This window comes from Alosa alosa, chromosome 14 (genome assembly GCF_017589495.1).
Source record: "Alosa alosa isolate M-15738 ecotype Scorff River chromosome 14, AALO_Geno_1.1, whole genome shotgun sequence".
NCBI lineage: Eukaryota > Metazoa > Chordata > Actinopteri > Clupeiformes > Clupeidae > Alosa > Alosa alosa.
In genome coordinates this window covers 25,126,662-25,145,804 of record NC_063202.1, presented here as the reverse complement: position 1 = coordinate 25,145,804, position 19,143 = coordinate 25,126,662, and the positions used below count along the sequence as shown (strand labels likewise).

General features: G+C 39.3%; 1 protein-coding gene across 1 annotated transcript; it reads right to left on the bottom strand.

Moving 5' to 3' along the window:
- Positions 1 to 12,714: 12,714 nt before the first annotated feature.
- LOC125307444 (40S ribosomal protein S17) lies at positions 12,715 to 18,943 on the bottom strand. Its single transcript, XM_048263431.1, has 5 exons — positions 18,889 to 18,943; positions 17,175 to 17,326; positions 16,970 to 17,075; positions 15,789 to 15,854; positions 12,715 to 12,835 (listed from the first exon to the last, which is right to left on the bottom strand). The coding sequence occupies exons 1-5, from the start codon at positions 18,889 to 18,891 to the stop codon at positions 12,758 to 12,760; spliced, it is 405 nt and encodes a 134-aa protein (XP_048119388.1). The 5' UTR covers positions 18,892 to 18,943; the 3' UTR covers positions 12,715 to 12,757.
- Between the last annotated feature and the right edge of the window lie 200 nt (positions 18,944 to 19,143).

Below are 19,143 nucleotides of genomic sequence, written 5' to 3'. Positions count from 1 at the left end.
CACAATACCAAAATTATGACCTCGATACAATACCTGCCATAAATATATTGATACTCGATTCTGAAACGATATCCAAATCCTAAAATATCTGGAAAAGAAAGGACACAGGCCTCCTCCAAGTGTATTGAGTCATTTGTGTTGAATTTGGTGCATTTTTGGTCAATTCTGGAATTTAAACTTCTAAACTTATTTACTGACTACAAAAATTATTATTTTTGTAGTCAGTAAAATAGTAGTTTGTGTGTGATTAAGTCATTTATTGTTTGTTATAGCTCATTTATATTGTGTGATGTTTTGGCAATAAATTACCTTTAAATAGCCAAAGTAGGCTAGATCAAGGTCAGTGTTCAAATTACTGCATGCAAATCACTTAATGCTATGCAGAAGAGCCTAAACTTTAGGCCATCTGATGTAGGCTACCCTAGTCCTTCCTGTGTTTATGGGATTGTCCTTCCTGAGTGTATGGGATAGTCTTCTTTGCTCCCAGTGTAATTTAATTAGTACATTTCAACCACTCTTTGGGTCTTAATCAGATAGGCCTACACCATTATTACATTACATTACATTACATTACATTACATTACATTTGGCTGACGCATTTTTAACCAAAGCGACTAACAACATGGTAACAGTTAAGTTTTAAAGCAATTCTCAACAATTTTAGGACAATTTAAAAACGGTAGAGTACAGTAAGAATAAGTGAATGAGTGCTGTTTTTAAACAGTTGAGTGTCAGTTCAAGACGGGTGGTAAGTGCTAGGATCAGCAAGACTTCTTGTAAGTGGTGCTATGAGAGGAGATGTTCTCTAAAGAGCTGGGTCTTCAGGAGTTTTTTGAAAATGGAGAGGGATGACCCTGCCCTTGTAGGAACTGGCAGTGTGTTCCACCAACGAGGAACAACAGATGAGAAAAGTTTGGATTGGCCTGAGCGTATCTGTTGCAATATCTGTGTGCATTCCTACATTAGGTCTATTTCTTTGATGGTCAACATCATTTGCTACCACATAACAAATACCAAATAACAATACAAAAGTTTCTTACAAACTTTCCTGCATACTTCTTAAATGTGCTGCAGTCAGATGGGTGTCCTAAAGACATAACTAGATCTTGAGATTTTGAGCATCTATTATCAGTGTTGAATGAGCAGTTTTTGCAGTGATCACTACTGGACATTCCACATTGCTAGACAGCACTTGATGGAGGACTTATTTCCACTTCACAAATAACCATCGCTATCTGCAATGGCTACAGTACAGGGACATTAATCAGTTAGCTGAGGATTTGTCCTAGGTCCACTTCCCTTTCAGCATCATATGCAGTAATGATGCACTGGAGAATGTTTCTTTTTGTTGCACTATAAAGGATATCTTGTCTAATTTTTTTGCAAATAATGCAATCTCCATAGCACTCTTTAGCAACCCTCAAACGTGCACTCTTCCATTTTTTTGCATGGCTGGAATTTGCACGAGGCAGTCCAAAGCTTGGTGAATTCTGCTTCACAATAATGGAAAAAGCAGACATCGAAGGATCAAAAAGCGCCATTGCTATGACATGACATGAACACTTTCCGATCAAAACAAAAATGGTTTACTGAACACAAAATTAAGCTTCTGCCATTGCCATCTGAGTTCCCTGGTCTAAACTCCATAGAAAACAGTGGGGTGAGTCAAAGAGTAGTATGCTCAACTGATGACCTGGAGAGATTTTGTAAAGAGGAATGGTCTCAAATCTCTTGCTCTGTCTTCTCCAATGTTATGGGATGTCATAGGAGATAATTATGGGCTGTTTTATTGGAAAAAAGAGGCTGACGTACTACATGTAGGGTTGCCAACTTGTGTTTTTGTAGAAATACAGTATATATATATTTCTTTAAGGTCCTTGCTGAAGAAAACAGCCTGGCCAGCTTAAAGGATAAATCTCCATTTATCGAGATTACCGAGTACTGCCGGTACGTAAAAAAAAAAAAAAAACGAAAACAATTGGTTATACCTAGCTCGAGTTGCTGCCAGCCAGGCAGCTACAGGGCTACACTCTGGGGGCATGTAAATGGGAGCTCACGGACATGCCCCCAGCATCCAGTCTTTAAAAACTTCTGCTGATATTAATCATGCATATGGCATGCATATGGCATATGGCTGCATCCAGTCTTTAAAAACTTCTGCTGATATTAATCATGCATATGGCAAAGAAAGACATGAGATCGTTGGTCTTGGAATTTTGAAAATGCATCGCTCTTAGACCTCAGATTACTTGCAGTACCCTGGCATTACCACAAGGAAATGGTCGTATGTCAGGTTTGAACTGACTTGGAGATAAGCACTTTCCCACGTCGGTTTTTATAAATCTGAATGTTGGGATGGATTTGAGCGTACGCTAAGTCTAAAGATCAAAGTCTAAGATCAAATCTGTGCGTAAGAATGTTTTATAAACGAGGCCCCAGCTGTATCCCAGGACAGGCTAAACGAGGCCCCAGCTGTATCCCAGGACAGGCTGGTCACACCAACATGACCAGCTTCCTCGGATGGCCACGCCAGCATATCCACCTGGTGGCCCAACCAGCTACACCAGCAAGACCTAGAGGAAAACCAGGAAAGACCAACTACCAGCTTAAAATGGTTTCTAGCTGGGGATTTTCTGCAGGGTTATTTTTGTTTCTCAAAATAAATTAGCTTCCATTGAAGGCTGTTTTTCCTCATTGGGGACCCTTCCCTCCCCACGCTGGGCCCCCCAAAAATGTTTTTCCTAAATAACTACCTGAACCTGGCACCGAGGATGAAGACATTTTTATGGTATGTTGCTCAAGGGCCCACATCAACCTAGCCCATAACTTACGGTTTCACAGCATTGTGGCTTGTGTATTCATGGTAGGATGATTTTCAGGTGAAATGTCATTCCTATTTCTTCTTGAAGCTGAAATAAACCTGAGAAAGTTTATTAAATTGGTTTTTACTGCAGGTAGGCTACTAATCTTTCACCAGCTTGATAATAGGTAAAATAATGTTAACGTTTGCAAAAGTTAAGTGATGGAGGCTAGTTTGATTGTTTGTGTAGTTGTGAAACAAACAGCACTGTAATTGTCTATTTCAACTGTTATCCCATTGTCTTCTGACCATACTGACAGGTGCTAAGTTAGTTAGCCACAACACTAATGTTCACTAATACGATGGTTTGCTCAGGGCCGGAGTGGTAGGGTTGCCACCTGTCCAGGATTTTCATGGTCTGTCCAGGAAAATAAAAATAAAAATCCTGGACACTGAATGTCCCGGATTTTTGTACATGATGCGCAAAATGTGTATTTCAGTTTAATTGAAGCGTGCCTACGTCCATAAACGTATGCACAGCCTTATTGGCTCTACAAAAATGACGTAGCATAACATGGGTGGTGGTGGTGGGGGCACGCACCGTGGAGGTTAATTAGAAATGGTAAGGTGGAGACGGAGAAAGGAAAGTTTATTCCACATCAGCAAAAAAGCAGAACCTAATTATGTATTCCCCCTTTTTTCTCAATACTGCCCCCAGGTGTCCACATCTAAAAACTGTTGAAAATATAACAAAACTAGATGTACCGCATAGCGGTACAAAATATGACCGCCGCTCAGTCCTGTACATCTGTTCCGCGAAAATAAATCACACTTCAATTTGTCTCCATATTTTACTCCATCCCCCACTCTTGAAACTTTTGTGTATGCTTGTTTGGTATGCCTGAGTGTGTGTGTGCGGCTGCACAGAAAGTAGCCTACTGGTGCTGAAAAGGTGAATAGATTGTAGAATAGCCAAAGAAGATGTAGCATTGTTATAAAACCTTTAAAATCACAATCACAAGTAGGGCAGTTCATCACAGTTCATCCATTGCAACTGGATTGATGAAAGGTCACTTACACCTGTAGGCTACATTGTATTTGGGAAAAGCAAAAGGTATCAGCATAATGTTATTTATTTATTTATTTATTTATTTATAAACAAAAACATCTCTGTCAGCTCCATGCCGTTTTCAACAGCTATCAAAAACAAAGGTCATTTTTGGATGGATGGATTTTTTGTGAATGTTTCTTCTTCTACATAAGATTTTAGTCATCTTTAGTTCATGTAATACTTTATTGTCAATGCACAAATTAAGTAACAGTAGTCTGAAACGTTATTGTTAATGCACAAATTAAGTAACAGTAGTCTGAAACGAAATGCTGTTTTACATCTAACCAGTGGTGCAAATAACTGACATGTCCAAATAGGCCTTGATGAAATGCGTCGCTAGACTGTTCATACACATTTTAATGGGCCAAAGTTGAAGAGCTGTTGTCCGTTATTGTTTGTGCAAATATAGGCTGATTCATGTTCCCTTGCATTGTGTAACTGAGGTCCATGGCTAGTCTGGCTTTCACCAGACCAAGCTCAATCTTTTAAGAAATCAAAAAATAAATAAATAAGGCAGATCAGGCTGGGTTCACCCAGCCTAGTCCATAGGCACCGATATTGTTTAATTTTCCGAATTGAGATATCCACGCTCTGGCTATTCTAAATGCAAAAATGCATCAGGGAGTTATGACAAAACTGTAACTAACAAACTAGATCCTAACAGAAAGCTGTTAGCTTCCCTAAGCTACAGGTAGGCTTATAAGGTAGGCCTATTTACAACATAAATTGTCAATAGGCTATGCTGGCGACACAAATAAAAATCTCCTTTGAAACCAATGGCTTACGCCTTAGAGTATCAAAGCGGACTTAAACTGCCATATTGTGGCTTAAAAGTTGTAATAAAATTCACGCCCAGCTCCATGAGTCAAGGAAAGCCTTGAATGAAGTAGCCACTTCTAAATGGGACCCACTACACAGTAGCTTAAGGTGTGTTGCTAATGCAGCCATAATGAAATGAAGGTGTCATTGTTTGGATACTTCACACACACGTGCTTTTTAATTTCACAGACTACAACTACCAAGCTGGAATCAAAGCACCAATCGATTCCCCTCTCACACCCTGCACGCACTTAAAACAAAATAAACAGGCGTCTCAGTCTCACGCATGTATAGGCAAAACTGTATCAGACCGGTGTAACGTTGGTAAATCTTCCATTGCACAGAATGATTTTTGTAGCACTGTTACAAACAAGCCAAGTCCACCCCGACAAAGACACGAAAACTGCCAAGACGCTATCTCTGACAAACCAACACAAACAAAAGGGTTACAAAGCTAGCTCACTTACCTGCTACGTTGTCTAGGGATTCTAAAATAACTACATGCTAGCTAGGACCTGGGTTGTAACGTTAACCTTGCCCTGCCGTGTATGTGTGAACGTGAAAGTTGAAAACTAGGTCAGTATGGATGAACTGTGGGTGCGACTAATGAGAAGGCCAGGAGTGTAGCTTACCATCCGCCGAAGAACGCACAGGGATAACCCAATCCTTACTCCCAGCGAGTGGCCAGCCCAAGCTCCAAGTCCTTCAAGTCAAAGTTTTATCTTCCGACGACGGTAGTCCACAAAAAGGAGAATGTCCAAACGAAAATCCTAAAAGGTCCGAAAGGTCATGGCACGCTGCGTTGCAGACACAGAAACTCACATCATGGGAAACGCGCCACCCTCAATCAGTCACCTATTTCCCATTTTCAAACCTTGGTGTGTCCACGCCCACTAATCAGCTGACGCTTCCACGGCCTTCTCATATCAGTGTGTAGTTTCCCTGACTGTCCACTACGTAACAAGCACGTGCAACAAATGACAGTCGAAAGATACAATTACAGTGCTGCTATCAATTTGCTTGGTATAACCGCATTTATAGTTTTCTACAAATGCAATCAATGCAATCAATCAAATTGGCCTCCATCACTCAACCAACGCTAACGGTAACATTACCTAGGTCCTTATTGATATTATAAGATTAACGTACCTGCAGTAAAAACCAAGCATGTCCGATAAACATCGGCTTCAAGAAGAAATGGGAATTACATTTCATGTGAACATCATCCTATCCTTATTAGACATTCTCTGCGCTAAACTACAGTCCTTGTAGGAAGCGTCCATTGTTTGTCCAACCCACTTTTAACTTCCAACAAAATTACGTCTCACTGCAACGATCCGCCATCTAGTGGACAAACGACTACTTATCGCCAATACTGGAAATGCAGCCATGATGATGATGATGATGAATATTTATTTTTTGGCAGGGCTCAAATGATCTTTTTGTCTGTAAGGGGGTCTCTCTATCTCATAAAAAGTTGGCACACCCCGCGCATAGCCTAACAAGGCGATACAATGAAATAGCCTAGGCCCAAGTGGCGCTTTTGCGCAGTACAGTATATGCGCACGGTAGGCCTAGGGTTTACCTTGACACACGCACACAACAGACATAGATTTTTCATAGAAATTGATTACTTTTAATTAATTTCAACATATTATTGATTATAATAGTCCATATCTCATTTCAATTTCACAATACAAAGAAATAGACTAAACGATTTAGTCTGTGCCATTCTCAATTTCACAACGTAACTCATTTAACCCAGACCACCGTCTCAGATAGGCTATCCTCAGTGTCAAACACAATAATGCATGTAGTGTAACTTACACAGGGGAAAAATTGCACTAACTGGCAGAAATGAATAAAGCCAGCCAAACTATGTTCTAGTAGGCTAATGCGTTGAACCGTGGAAAATTAATAGACAAACAATTTTGGAGTTTGCACTGAGATATTGGGTAGCCATTGAATATTCCGACAGCTCTGAATGGCAGAGGATAGCTAGATCATCAGACAACACAATCATTGTAGGCTGCATTATGGGCCATAATTTATGGCTTTGTCAATCAACATACAATAGGTGAAGCGCAAGTTCAACAGCAAACAGGACTTTTCAGCACGTATCAAACCACCTAGGCTAGCCCAATGAACATTATGCAAATAGACAAAACACTCACGCCAAAGCAGGGTGACTTCTTCAGATTTTATGAAAGTGCTGTCAAATCGACACGGTTTGCTCATAGTCTAGTGGTGTGGTGGTGAAGTGTCATGCTGCGTTCAAGAGCGTAGTGTAGGTCTACGTGCTGTAGTAGCCTATATTTTAATTTAACGTCTTTAATGGTAAGAGATCGCACAGGGATGGACAATGAGCGGTTGTTTAAGATTAAATTACAATGCCAGACACCTTCAGATATGAGAGACCCCCTCAGGTTTTTGACTTTGTTGCTTTCATGGGAGCCAGTCCTCACTCTATAGGAGCTCGGCTCCCTCAGGCTTCCACGTAATTCGAGCCCTGTTTTTTGGCTTTCTTTTAATCCTACTGAATTTGTAATTATGTATCGGCCGTGCTAATACCGATAGTTTGTGGGTGCCTGTGTGTAGTGTTAATTTCGTCAGACTAGACAAGAGGAAATATGTTCGTCAACGACCTTTTTTTTTCATGACTAAGACGAGACGATGACGAGACGGCAGTAATGTCCTGAAACACTGACTAAGACTATCTTAAGATGCATTATTGTTGACGAAAAAAGACGAGACTAAAATGTTTTGCATGAAATAAAAACTAAGATAAAATCTCTCTTCATTTTCGTCTACAAAATGAGAAGACAGAATATCTAGCTGTTACGTTTTCAAAAATATTCGAATGAGTTCATACGCAACAGCTTTCCTGTAGGCTAGTCTGCGTGCTGTTGCTGCAACCCTGTGGCTGCAACACGAAAACTACATGGAACAAGAACACTGGAGATTTTTGCCAGAGTTAGCAAGCTAACTACCTAAGCTTTATGCCACAATGCTACATACCCAGAAGTTGAAGCTTCTCTCATACAAATTAACATCCCCCAGAATGTCCATACGAAAATTTTCATCATGTAATGTCAACTATTTAACTAGTTAGACTGATGATACAAAGTTTGCTAGCAAGTAAGCTAATATGGAAAGTTCGCTAGCAAGTTAGCTATGGCTAAGAGGGAGAGTCTGTTTGGGGAATGTGTTGTGTTTAGGGATATAGCCATCTAGGCGGAGTAAAACATTAATACTTTGGCCTATGACGGTGTTTCTCAAACCTTTTCAGTTTCAGGACCACTTAACTAACCCTAGCTAAAAAAAAAAAAAAAAAGATTAGACCTACTTCAACAGTAGCCTATAATTAGTCTACACAATAGGCCTACACACTGAACCACCTTGCTTTATTGTCTTTGCACTTTGCTTATTGTGTGGATTCATACTGTATGATTTAAACTGGCATATCTTACATAGACAGTGTTGCAGAACTGTTTTTACATACAAGTTGGTTTAATATTGCAAACAACTCATATATATTATATTTTACCACATCTGCTCGCGGACTACTTGCGATAGCTTGCGGACCACCAGTGATCCCCGGACCACACTTTGAGAAACACTGGTCTACGAATATGACAGTGGTCCAGTCAAAAATCAGAATGAGTAATTATAACAGACGAGTAGCCCTGTGGACACACAATATTGTTGGAAAATTGAGATGTGTGAAACAAATTTTCTGACAGGAATTATCAGAAATAATTTGTTATAAAAAAAAGACTAAATGTGTTGACTAAAACTGACTAAGACTAATATACCTTTAGTTTTCTTTTGACTAAAACTAGACTATAATGATGAGACTTTTAGTCGACTAAAACTTGACTAGCAAAAATGATATTTGAATGACTAAATATGACAGACTAAAAAGGACATTTCGTCACAAGACTAAGACTAAATTAAAAATAGGTGACAAAATGAACACTACCTGTGTGTGTGTGCATGTGTATATGTGTGCACCGCCATCTACAGGCCAATGAGTGTACAGTCACTAAATGTACACATAACCTAATTTTTTTTAGACCCCCCATGGATGAAATTCTACGAAACTTGGCATACCCCAGAGAGTGATTATGGGCCAGATTGATGTGGGCCCTTGAGACCAACATACCATAAAAGATTCTTCATCCTCAGTGCCACGGTTCAGGTAGTTATTTAGTTATTTTACTCCCCGTGGGGCCCAGCAGGGGAGTGGCCCCCGGGACGAAACAAAATTTTTCCGTAAAAGTCTAGTGGGGCTACATACCCACCAAATTTCATGTACCCCGGTGGTTCGGTGTCCCGGGTATCGTTGACCAAAAATTCAGGAAGTAGATGACGAAAAACTTTGACAATCCCTATGACCGCTTCGCTAGCGGCGGTCATAATAATAAAGGTCTGCTATTAAATAAAGCAATTAACTAAACAAATAACTAGAAATTGTCATTCTTACTAATTTTAGCTATACAATTGTCGCTTAGAATGACGGTTTTTATCTTGGGTTAGATGTGCGAAAGGCGCCGTTGCTTACAAACAAAAAGGTCGATTGGATGGTCAAAATGTCCAGGATTTTTGACAGACACAGGTGGCAACCCTAGAGTGGGGCCACTTTTCAGCCCGGGAGTTTCAGGTCCAAGACCGGCCCACTTTTTTAGTGGTGGTGGAAATTGGATAAATAAGACAACACCGCTCTTACTATCCTGTAGTTTAGAAATAAAGCATTAAATGTAACCCACAATTACACTAAGAGGCCTATTGAACTATTGTTTACATGTTTTTTCTGCATGGGTCAGCTATCATGTTGTTGTTTGGTGATTTACTCCTTTACTACACCCACTTCTAAACAAACAAGGCATATTTGATCATGTAGCCTACTGCCGTCATATACTGTTCTTTCTTACATTAAATAACTTTAATTCATATGGTTAACTCTATTATCCTTTCTACTTGTCTAGTTATAGCTAATTTCGGGCTCATCATTTTCAGCGGGGACTGGCTGATCTGCTACTCAGAGGCTACTTTTGTTTTTAGGCCTAGCCTACTGCATACACAGATCAAGCTTGAGATTTGTTATCCATATTTGCATAATATTTGCAAAGTATATGAATCGCCATATTGGATGATATAAAAAGGCTAATATTTTAATTAATTTAATATGTTGCTTGCGAATAGGTTAACAACGATACAACGTCCAGTATTAGCCCAATAATTACGCCGCTAATAATCTATGTCTCTTTACCAGTTGCCACATGTCTGTCCGGAAGCTTGGCACATTTGGCAGCATTTCCCCCCAATACTTTTCGTCTTTTTTACCTGGCCTTTTCAGTCCCTCATGGCCTCTTTGTACCTTCCATCCTCCCTCACGCTTATCACCACGGTAGGGCCGGCCCGGCTATGGTATCTGAGAAAACTTTTTTAGAAAAGACGGGCTATATGGACCCAACCAACTCTTCTTGGGAGGGGAAAACAACCCATGCAGAGTCTGCGGTGTTAGGCAGAGAATGTGAACGTGTGTAGCCAACTTTAAGAGAAGATAGATCAACGTGGCAAATGTCAATATTTTTTTCCCTCGACCAGCCCAAAAGTGAAGCGGCCCACCGGGAATTCTCCCGATTACCACTCCGGGCCTGGGTTTGCTGATGGAAGATATAGGACACCTGTCTACGATGCATCCTAATCACCAGGCTAGGACATTTCTGCTTGCTAATTGGGGTTTTCTGCTGTTCAGTCGCTCACAGTCCTTGGTGGCCCTGTCAGCTGCTTTGTAAAATGTTGCATTAAGACCACAAAAAGTCTACACGAAATAAATGTGAGCAACTGAGCTTTCATTCCCAAACACTCACTACTATGTGCAGTGCCAAGTTTGACGTTGTTTGGATTAGTAGGCCTAATGTATATTGTTAAATGTATTGTAAAAGCAGCACACATTAGCTTTCTCCGCTTTACTACCCCTCTTACACAGCACAGAGCAAGGGTGGGACCAGAGACTGAGGGGGTAACAGTTTTGGTAGCACTGAATCATTACAGGTCAAAATACAAGATGTTTTGATGATTATCATGTCCAACATCAACAATTATGGCTCCCTGTTTGCAGTTTGCTTGCATAAAATGATTCCACTGATTTTGCTACAACACGCCAACAAACACGAACATACAGTGTCTATTCAAAACAACGAAAAAATTATGTGCAATAAACTGACAATTGTAATAGCACAGGCCAGAGGGGTAGATAAAACTTCTCTCTATGGCTCTGGCCCAGGCTATTTTGGACTTGAGACTTTGAATAAACAAACGACATGAATGAATGAACAAACAAACTGACTGTAAGGTCCCAAATTAAAACAAGCGATATGCTAACTGTCCTGAATTTAGGGACATTTCAGAATGCCACACAGCTACAGACAACGATTGGCAGACAGGGCGAGATGTCACTTATGCTGCCTACCAGAGACACACACACACACAGATGGCACTCACATACAAGCATACACAAAAGTTGCAAGAGTAGGAGACTGACAAGCAGGAGAGGATGAACAGGACTGAGCGGTGGTCATATTTTGTACCACTATGCGGTACACCTAGTTTACTGAATTGTTGCTGCTTCAACTTGACAAGAAACTATGCAGTAGATTTTCACCTTTCACACTGTCCGTACACACCATCATTCATCATGGATATTTTGTGTCTGTACAAATATGTATGCACTACCTCAACAAGCAACAATAGACCCACAACATAGCCCCCTGGGAGGACCGTCATAATTGACTCAGTGATAGGCAATGATGGTGTCTATACTTTCTTTAATGCATTGCTTCACTTGGAAGTCTAACAATAGACCGTAGATGTATACTTTGGTGACAGGTGTGCCTGTGTGCGTGAAGATGCCATTTTCCATGAGAACTATTTCTGTCAGAGTCAAGCAGCAAAGAAAGAGTCCACCAAAAAGGCTTTTCTCCCAGAAAACTCCCAAATTTGTCTGACCATTTAACTTTCAGAAAATCACAGATCCATTAGTTTAATAAAACCTGAATTGGGGAGTGTGCGTGCACCGTATAGCTACTCCCGCAAGCAAGCAGCCTAGTTGAAAGCTTGAGAACTAGCTTTTGCCAAGCTGGTAAGATTTTTTTTAGATTTCACATCAGATACCGTTATTGAGTGTAGCTGATACACAATAAATCACTTGTGTCCTCAGAACTTAATCTAACAGAGGAACTGTACATAAACTGGCATGCAGTATGTAAGGTAAAAGCAATGACCGAAATCCAGTGTTACAATTGGTGTGCAACATGTTAAATATGTAAACAGTGATTTTGATGCAGGGTATGGCTAGCATTTCACACTGCATATGTAAACAAAGTTGCCCATCAACAAGGGGGCTATACATTATCATTAATACCTTTGTCTATATCTTTAAACTCTTTGGTAGCAGTGCAATATAATCTTTTGTTTTTGTTTTCTTTGTGAATGAATAATGTATCATACATAAATAAATGTTCATCATTAAAAGACCAGGTGGATGGATAAGTATAGAAACCCTTGTTAAATTCATGTTAAATTCTCAGGAGGTCGGCAGATTTTTTATTTTTAAAGGCCAGTTTAAAATGGATGGATGGATCCAGGATACTATGAATCCTGATAAAGTTCCCCTGGCCTTTGGAATTAAAATGGCCCCACATCACATACTCTTCACCATTCCTAGAGAGATCATGGTTTTATTTCAGTTAGCCTAATAGCTCAATGCAAATCAAACGAGCCATTAGGCTAACTGAAATAAAACCATGCGTCAGGCAGCACCAATTTTTCTCTGATTTCTCAGATTATCTCTGACCGACAGTATTCTGTGAACAGTGTTAAAATTCGCCAGATTTCTCCTTTTAAGTTGTCCCCAAGTGTAGGAATTATTTTCCTCTCATAAAACACACACACTCAACAAAAACACCACACAATTATGTTTGTTGGCATTAAATGTTACCTTTATTGAGTTTACAAAACAACTAAACCCCTCTTGGTGTCTTAAAATTCATTCCAACAGTTGGCTGGGTAACCTGAAGATTGGAGAGGCTGCCAAAGTCCTGAGGTAGGAAAAACAAAATCAGAATTTAACTTCAAAATGTAAGACCACCCACTGTAATTGAAGTTCAATTACAATTATGTACCCATAGTGGGGAGGTGTAGAGGATATGAAGGGGAATCTGAATCAATTAATTACTTGCTGAGTATTCAACACAAGTATTGATGAGCATGACCATACATCTCACGAGTTGAACGTTTTAGCAATGTCAGAATTGATTTTTCACTAGAGCCTTATTGAATCTTTTAAAAAAGTATTTCCTCAGATTCTGCATTTGCCATTTTACTTTTTCAGTTTCAAGGCTTCATGATTATCAAAATCAATGATCGTCAAATTCATCAATTCCAATTTAACCATGACACTTGTCTTGGACCAATCAACACATGTTGCAACAATAGCATATAAAAACCGTAGTCATACATAACACATCATCCACAGAATATGAACAAAATATGCAAATATGCTTGATGAAACACATTCAGTCAGAGAAACTTATGCAATAGTATATACATAATCTTCCAGTGCTTGTATTTCCAGAGGCCTCAAAAACACTGTAGGTGTTCCACTGTAGGCTACTGCGCTTTAATATGAACCATTTCACACCCCAGTCCACTGCTGCAATCAGGGGCGTCATGCAAGCCAAAATTCAGGGGGGGGGGGGAATTTTCCCCCTGGAATTTTTTTAATTCTGGCTGCTAAACATACCATTTCAATGCAGTTTGGGAGGGACAGAAATACCAGCAGCAAGCAAGCAGCAACCCTCCTCTATCTGAGGACTAAGCTAAAGTAGGCTATCTATTTTGTAAGTTAACGTAAAACACATAGGTTGGTCAAAGAACTGTAAGCTCAAATTTAGCTCATTAAAGTGTAAGCTCATTAAAGCATGTTTAGACACACATATTTACACTTAGGGCTACTACACATGATTTTAAAAACAGTACCATAGCAGTTATGATTTGATTGATATGTGACCTAAGAACAATCTTTACATTAAAAAAAGGTGTTGAGGTCTGACTTTGTGGTGCTCAGAATTTAAATTATTTTGATCTTGATTCAAGGGCTTTGAAAGACGTTTGACAGGTTTCAGTGCTGAGTAGCTTCTAAGGTTAACACAAAATTTGAATATTTTACTACTAGTAATATATTTTTCATTACAATTATGGCAAGCAAATTGAAGCAATAGGCTACCTCATTTGTAAGTTGCTACCTGCAAATCATGAGCAAGTCACCTGATAATAGCCTAAGTTATGAGCACATGAGGGAGACTATTATACTTTCTTGCCCTCTACACCAGGGTCATAGCGATGCTATTTATGTAAAACAACTTTAGGCCTCCTTTTGAACAGGTAGCCTATCCCTTTTCACTACATGGATTAGCTGCCAGATACGTGAAGAGAACAAGTGGAGAAACATCCAACGCGATGCCTTGGTAGGCCTAATGTTATAGGTAGGATTTTGTTCTCACCCCTCGTTTCTATGAAACTGGAAACAATTGAACCAGGAGACTCTACCAAATATTTGTAACAGTAGCCTAGGCTACGTTACACTGACACCATGTAGGATAATGTTAACGTAATGTTCAACATCAAATCCAGAGTTCTAAATTTTTGATCACCAAGTCAAAATTTCCTGGTCCACCACACATAATTCCACTACTTTCTATTGCTTAGCTAGACTACTTACCAGTAGTAACTAACACCATTGACTGTATCTGTTTAAACTAACAGTTCAACTGTTCAAACTGTAGCCGAAAGTTAACTGTAACAGTTCCAACACAAGCAAAACATTGCGAGCTCAATGTGCGTGCGAGTTGTTATGGGAACATACAGACACCAATTTCAGGAAAAGGGCTGATGTTGACCGGTCTACAGCTATTTGAGTCATTATAGGCTCTGGCTTATTATGGAGCATAATAGGAACAAAGTTATGATCAAAAAAATTATCAGGGAGGAAAAATCAGAGGGGGGCACGTGCCCCCTTTATTTCAATGGGCATGACGCCACTGGCTGCAATTGCTGTTGGTGTGTTTGATTGTGCACAAGCAAGCACAGAGTTTAAGTCCATGCGAACAAAGAGGAAGGTTTGAGTCATAGGCTCACTGTGTCTGACTAGAGATCAGTTAATTTCTCAAAAGCAAGGCTACACCTGTTTGTTCTCGTAATTGTAGGCTAAGCACCTAGTTTTTTTAAAATTACTCCTGAAACTAAATGCTCCATTGGTTTAATAATATAAAATATAGGGTTTACTGTAATCCATGACTTTTTCCTGACACAAACACAAAAAAAGAATTGTCCTACTATATAATGAATGGGACAATATGCTGACCAAAGATTTCGGAGAAGCTGCAAAGCGTTCATGAATCTTACTATTTTAGAGCGGAAAATTAATAAATGGGCATTGAATAAACAAAGTTGGGTTAACCACAACTACTCAAGCAGGCAGTAAAGATAATAATCAGGGGCACGTTTCCCAAAACCATAGTTGCTAACTGTGTTAGCAACTTCGTTGGTTGGCAACAGGAAATTGCATTGCAACCAACAAAGTCGCTAACAGGTTAGCAACTATGGTTTTGGGAAACGCACCCCATATATATATATATATATATATATATATATATATATATATATATATATATATATACACACACAGATTCTTTATGGATTTATTTGTATTAATGTATTTTGGAAAGTACATTTTAAACTGCTAAAATAAAATTCCCTGATATTCTATGACTGGAATACACTTTCCAAAATTCCATGACCTATGGGAACCCTGTGTAAGAATGCATCCCTATTTGCTTGCTTAAGGAGATGCCTGCAGTGGCCTCTACTGTCAGTGTGGGAGGGGATAAAAAAAGGAAAATAAAAAAACTCAAGTTGTGTATGACTCATGATGGCATTACATGTGAACTTGTTCTATGTTATCAGCTAATGCACATTTACTCAAGATCTTACCAGCATCTTAAGCATCTCCTTTGTGTCAGGATCCACTTCAATTATCTCCTGATCCAAAGCAGACACCTGCAAAAAGTAGTCCAAATGTCAGTTCATAGCATTTTACAATGAAAGGGCAAAGATGACCATAGCAGCAACAAACACTGAATGCAGAACAAGGATAGAAAGCCATTCCTATCAAAACTACTAATAACTATATATCTTGGTAAAAATGTGATCGTAAACTGCCAAGTCACAACATCAAACATCAGAAAACGTAGACCGACAAACTATAGGCCCAGAGCTGCAAATCATTAATATGTTTTTTTTTTACACTATTGTGCATGTATGCCATTATAAAGCAGTCAATGCTTTCAATGAAAGCCCTTTCCACAATATGTTTCCAGTGAAATCTGTTGACTGATAACAAATATAAAACAGTTCATTATAACTAACTACAAATGCAATTTCAATGTTTCATTCCGCTACTTGGTTAGGACACATTGCTTGCATGAGAAGAAAGCTAAGCAGCTTTCAGCCATTACTTTGAGAATTTTTCTTAATGGCAAGTGGAGACAATATTTGGGCCTACTCGTTTTATCAAATTTCATTGTGTGAATGTTAGCAGGAAACAATGGGTTACTTTGGTGTGGGACTAGGCTAAAATATGCATAAATTAGGCTACTGATGAATAATGACATTATATTCAATTCTGACTAACCAACAGTCCTCACTGGGATAACAAAAAAAAAAAAAAAAAAATAGTGATGTTTGACTCCACTTCGTTGTAGGCTAAATAGGCCTGTAGTAGACTATGATTATCTGCAGCTCTGCAGGTTGCAGATTTACTCGCAAACGTGCACATGCATTCAGCGCTCTACCAACTGTAGCCCATGTTGTGCCTCCGCCTTTGATAACACCCACATTAACTAGTAGCCAACCATGTATAGGCCATCTTGATTGAGATTTCTTCATTTTCATTTTCTAACGCTTCGTAATTTCACCACATTACAATCCACTGGCCTCCAGTAGCTTTCACTCCCCGTACACTTTCAGCTGTCTTGTCTTCTCGCTTTCCTACAAGAACGTGCAACGAATCCCACCCTACTCTGCTTTTGATTGGCTAAACACTTTTGTTTGTTAGGTTAAAAGCAAGAGCTGCCATTGGTAGGTGAATTCACTACCACTAAGACTTCACTCACCTCTGGGACATAGTTATCCCTTCTCTCCCTTTCCTCCTCTTGGAGTTTGATGGAGATACCCCGAACTGGTCCCCTCTGGATACGCTTCATCAGATGAGTGACATATCTTCAGAGGCAGGTACATACGCAAAAACACAAAGATCACCATTAGAAGACCAAAAACCTCCTTAAAAATATGAAAGATTAAATCTAATTTAGCACTCACCCTGCAATTTTGTTGCGAAGCGGCTTACTAGGAATGATGGCAATCTCCTCGCAAACTCGCTTGTTGGTATGGAAGTCATTACCAAGTCGCGTGTAGTACTTCTCAATGATGACCCGGGCTGCCTTCTTCACAGTCTTAGTCCTGACGCGTCCCTAAACAGAACAATTCAGTTGATAAGGCATGTTGTCTAGATTTATTGTTGAGTACATTTTTTAAAATGTTCTGTAGCTCCATGAAAAAAAGCACGTTAAATGTTAACTCTATTTGAATACACTATAGATAGTTAGATATAAAAATTACTTCCAGTCTAAATTGTCATATTTTACTGTGGTGAGAAGGAAGATGGTAAACTGTCCAATTTGATTTCATAAGGTCTTCACACACACATAAAAACCTACACTAGACAATTGGAGGCTAAGGTGATGTCCACTAACCAGAACATAAGCCTAGACTCTGGAAACATGAGAATAGGCATGAGTCAATAAGACACCAGAGTCAAACTGGGTAAATGCAACAGTTACATATAATAACACACTATTCATATTTATGTTATGGTATATTTCCTGGTGTTCTGTAAAACAATTCCACTCCTTAACTAAGGCAGATAGCAATCCCGCTACAATCCAGAGTGATTGTGAAAGGTACAGTGAATAACCATGTTGCCTTACATCATAGTTATTGTTTCATAAACATAGCAATTAATTTCACTCCTACTGATTGAAGGCACAGATACATCATACAAAAGTATCTATTGACAAATTACACGCATTATATTTCTCAATCTCATATGAGCTTACCAGCCTCCACCAACAACATAGTTGATGTTGATGAAAGCTACTTCTTAGCTCACTCCTTTTTCAATTTAAATTACTGCAACTCCTTTTAGGTTGCATACCTGAAGGAAAGTCGAGGAGTAGTGTCTGGACAGCCAGAGGGAAGGCAGGCATATCTACCTTTCCTTCACATGATCAAACACCATGAAAAGTGAACGAGGATGCGATCAATCTAGCCTTAATTGCACTTAAATTACGTTAAATTGCACATCTGTCTGACCGGGAATACAGTTCCTAACCCAAGAGTTGATAGTGAGGTTTCAACAGTCAATCTATCAAACCGTCAAGAACAGACACAGCTAATAATAATAACTCGTATCCTTACATACAACACTAACCACTAAAACTCTGACCTAAAGTTTGTTGAGCAACAGGAACATAAGATATTAATGTTAGACCGCGCACAGGTGTTACATTATACCAATGTGAGCACGTTTCAATTTCTGAATGGCTGTTAATAAGCTCAATAACGACGGCGCTAACACCAACGTTAGCTAACAGCTCCATTATTCGTGGGGATAACGTTACACACGTAGTGCTTTCTGAACAGACGCATACAAACAATTTGCCTCGCCAGGTTTGATTACACAAATGTCTATGTTGACAGCGCATACAATACATCGACACATCACAAGCAGAAACTGTCGTAGCTTCAGAACTAATTGGCTAGGCCATGTAACTTTAGCGTTTGAGGCTTGCGAATACAACATGACATCGTATGCGTTGTAGTTACATTTTCAATCAGAAATACAGACACAAAGCTTAACTTAAGGATAAACATGACTTGTGCGATGTTACAAATATGTACTAAGTGTTCAAAAATAAAAAATATAACAAGGATGGCGCTAGATTGCTTAGGTGATAAATGTCTCACTACTTACCATGTTGGCTACCAGTTTGGGAAAAGGAAATCCAGCCTTGCCGGACGGAAGTTTATAGATAGAACCGGAAATAAAAGGGTGAAATTATAAATCACATTCACGATGCTGCCACCTAGTGGACTGTAAAGTCATGTAAGTCACTGTTACAGATGGTAGGCTATTTCATGTGTTTCCCGAAAAAAATGCGTCACAACATTCAGATCTAAATCTACTGTAGCCTTGCAAAGTAGAATAGGCCCTACCAGAGCCATATAA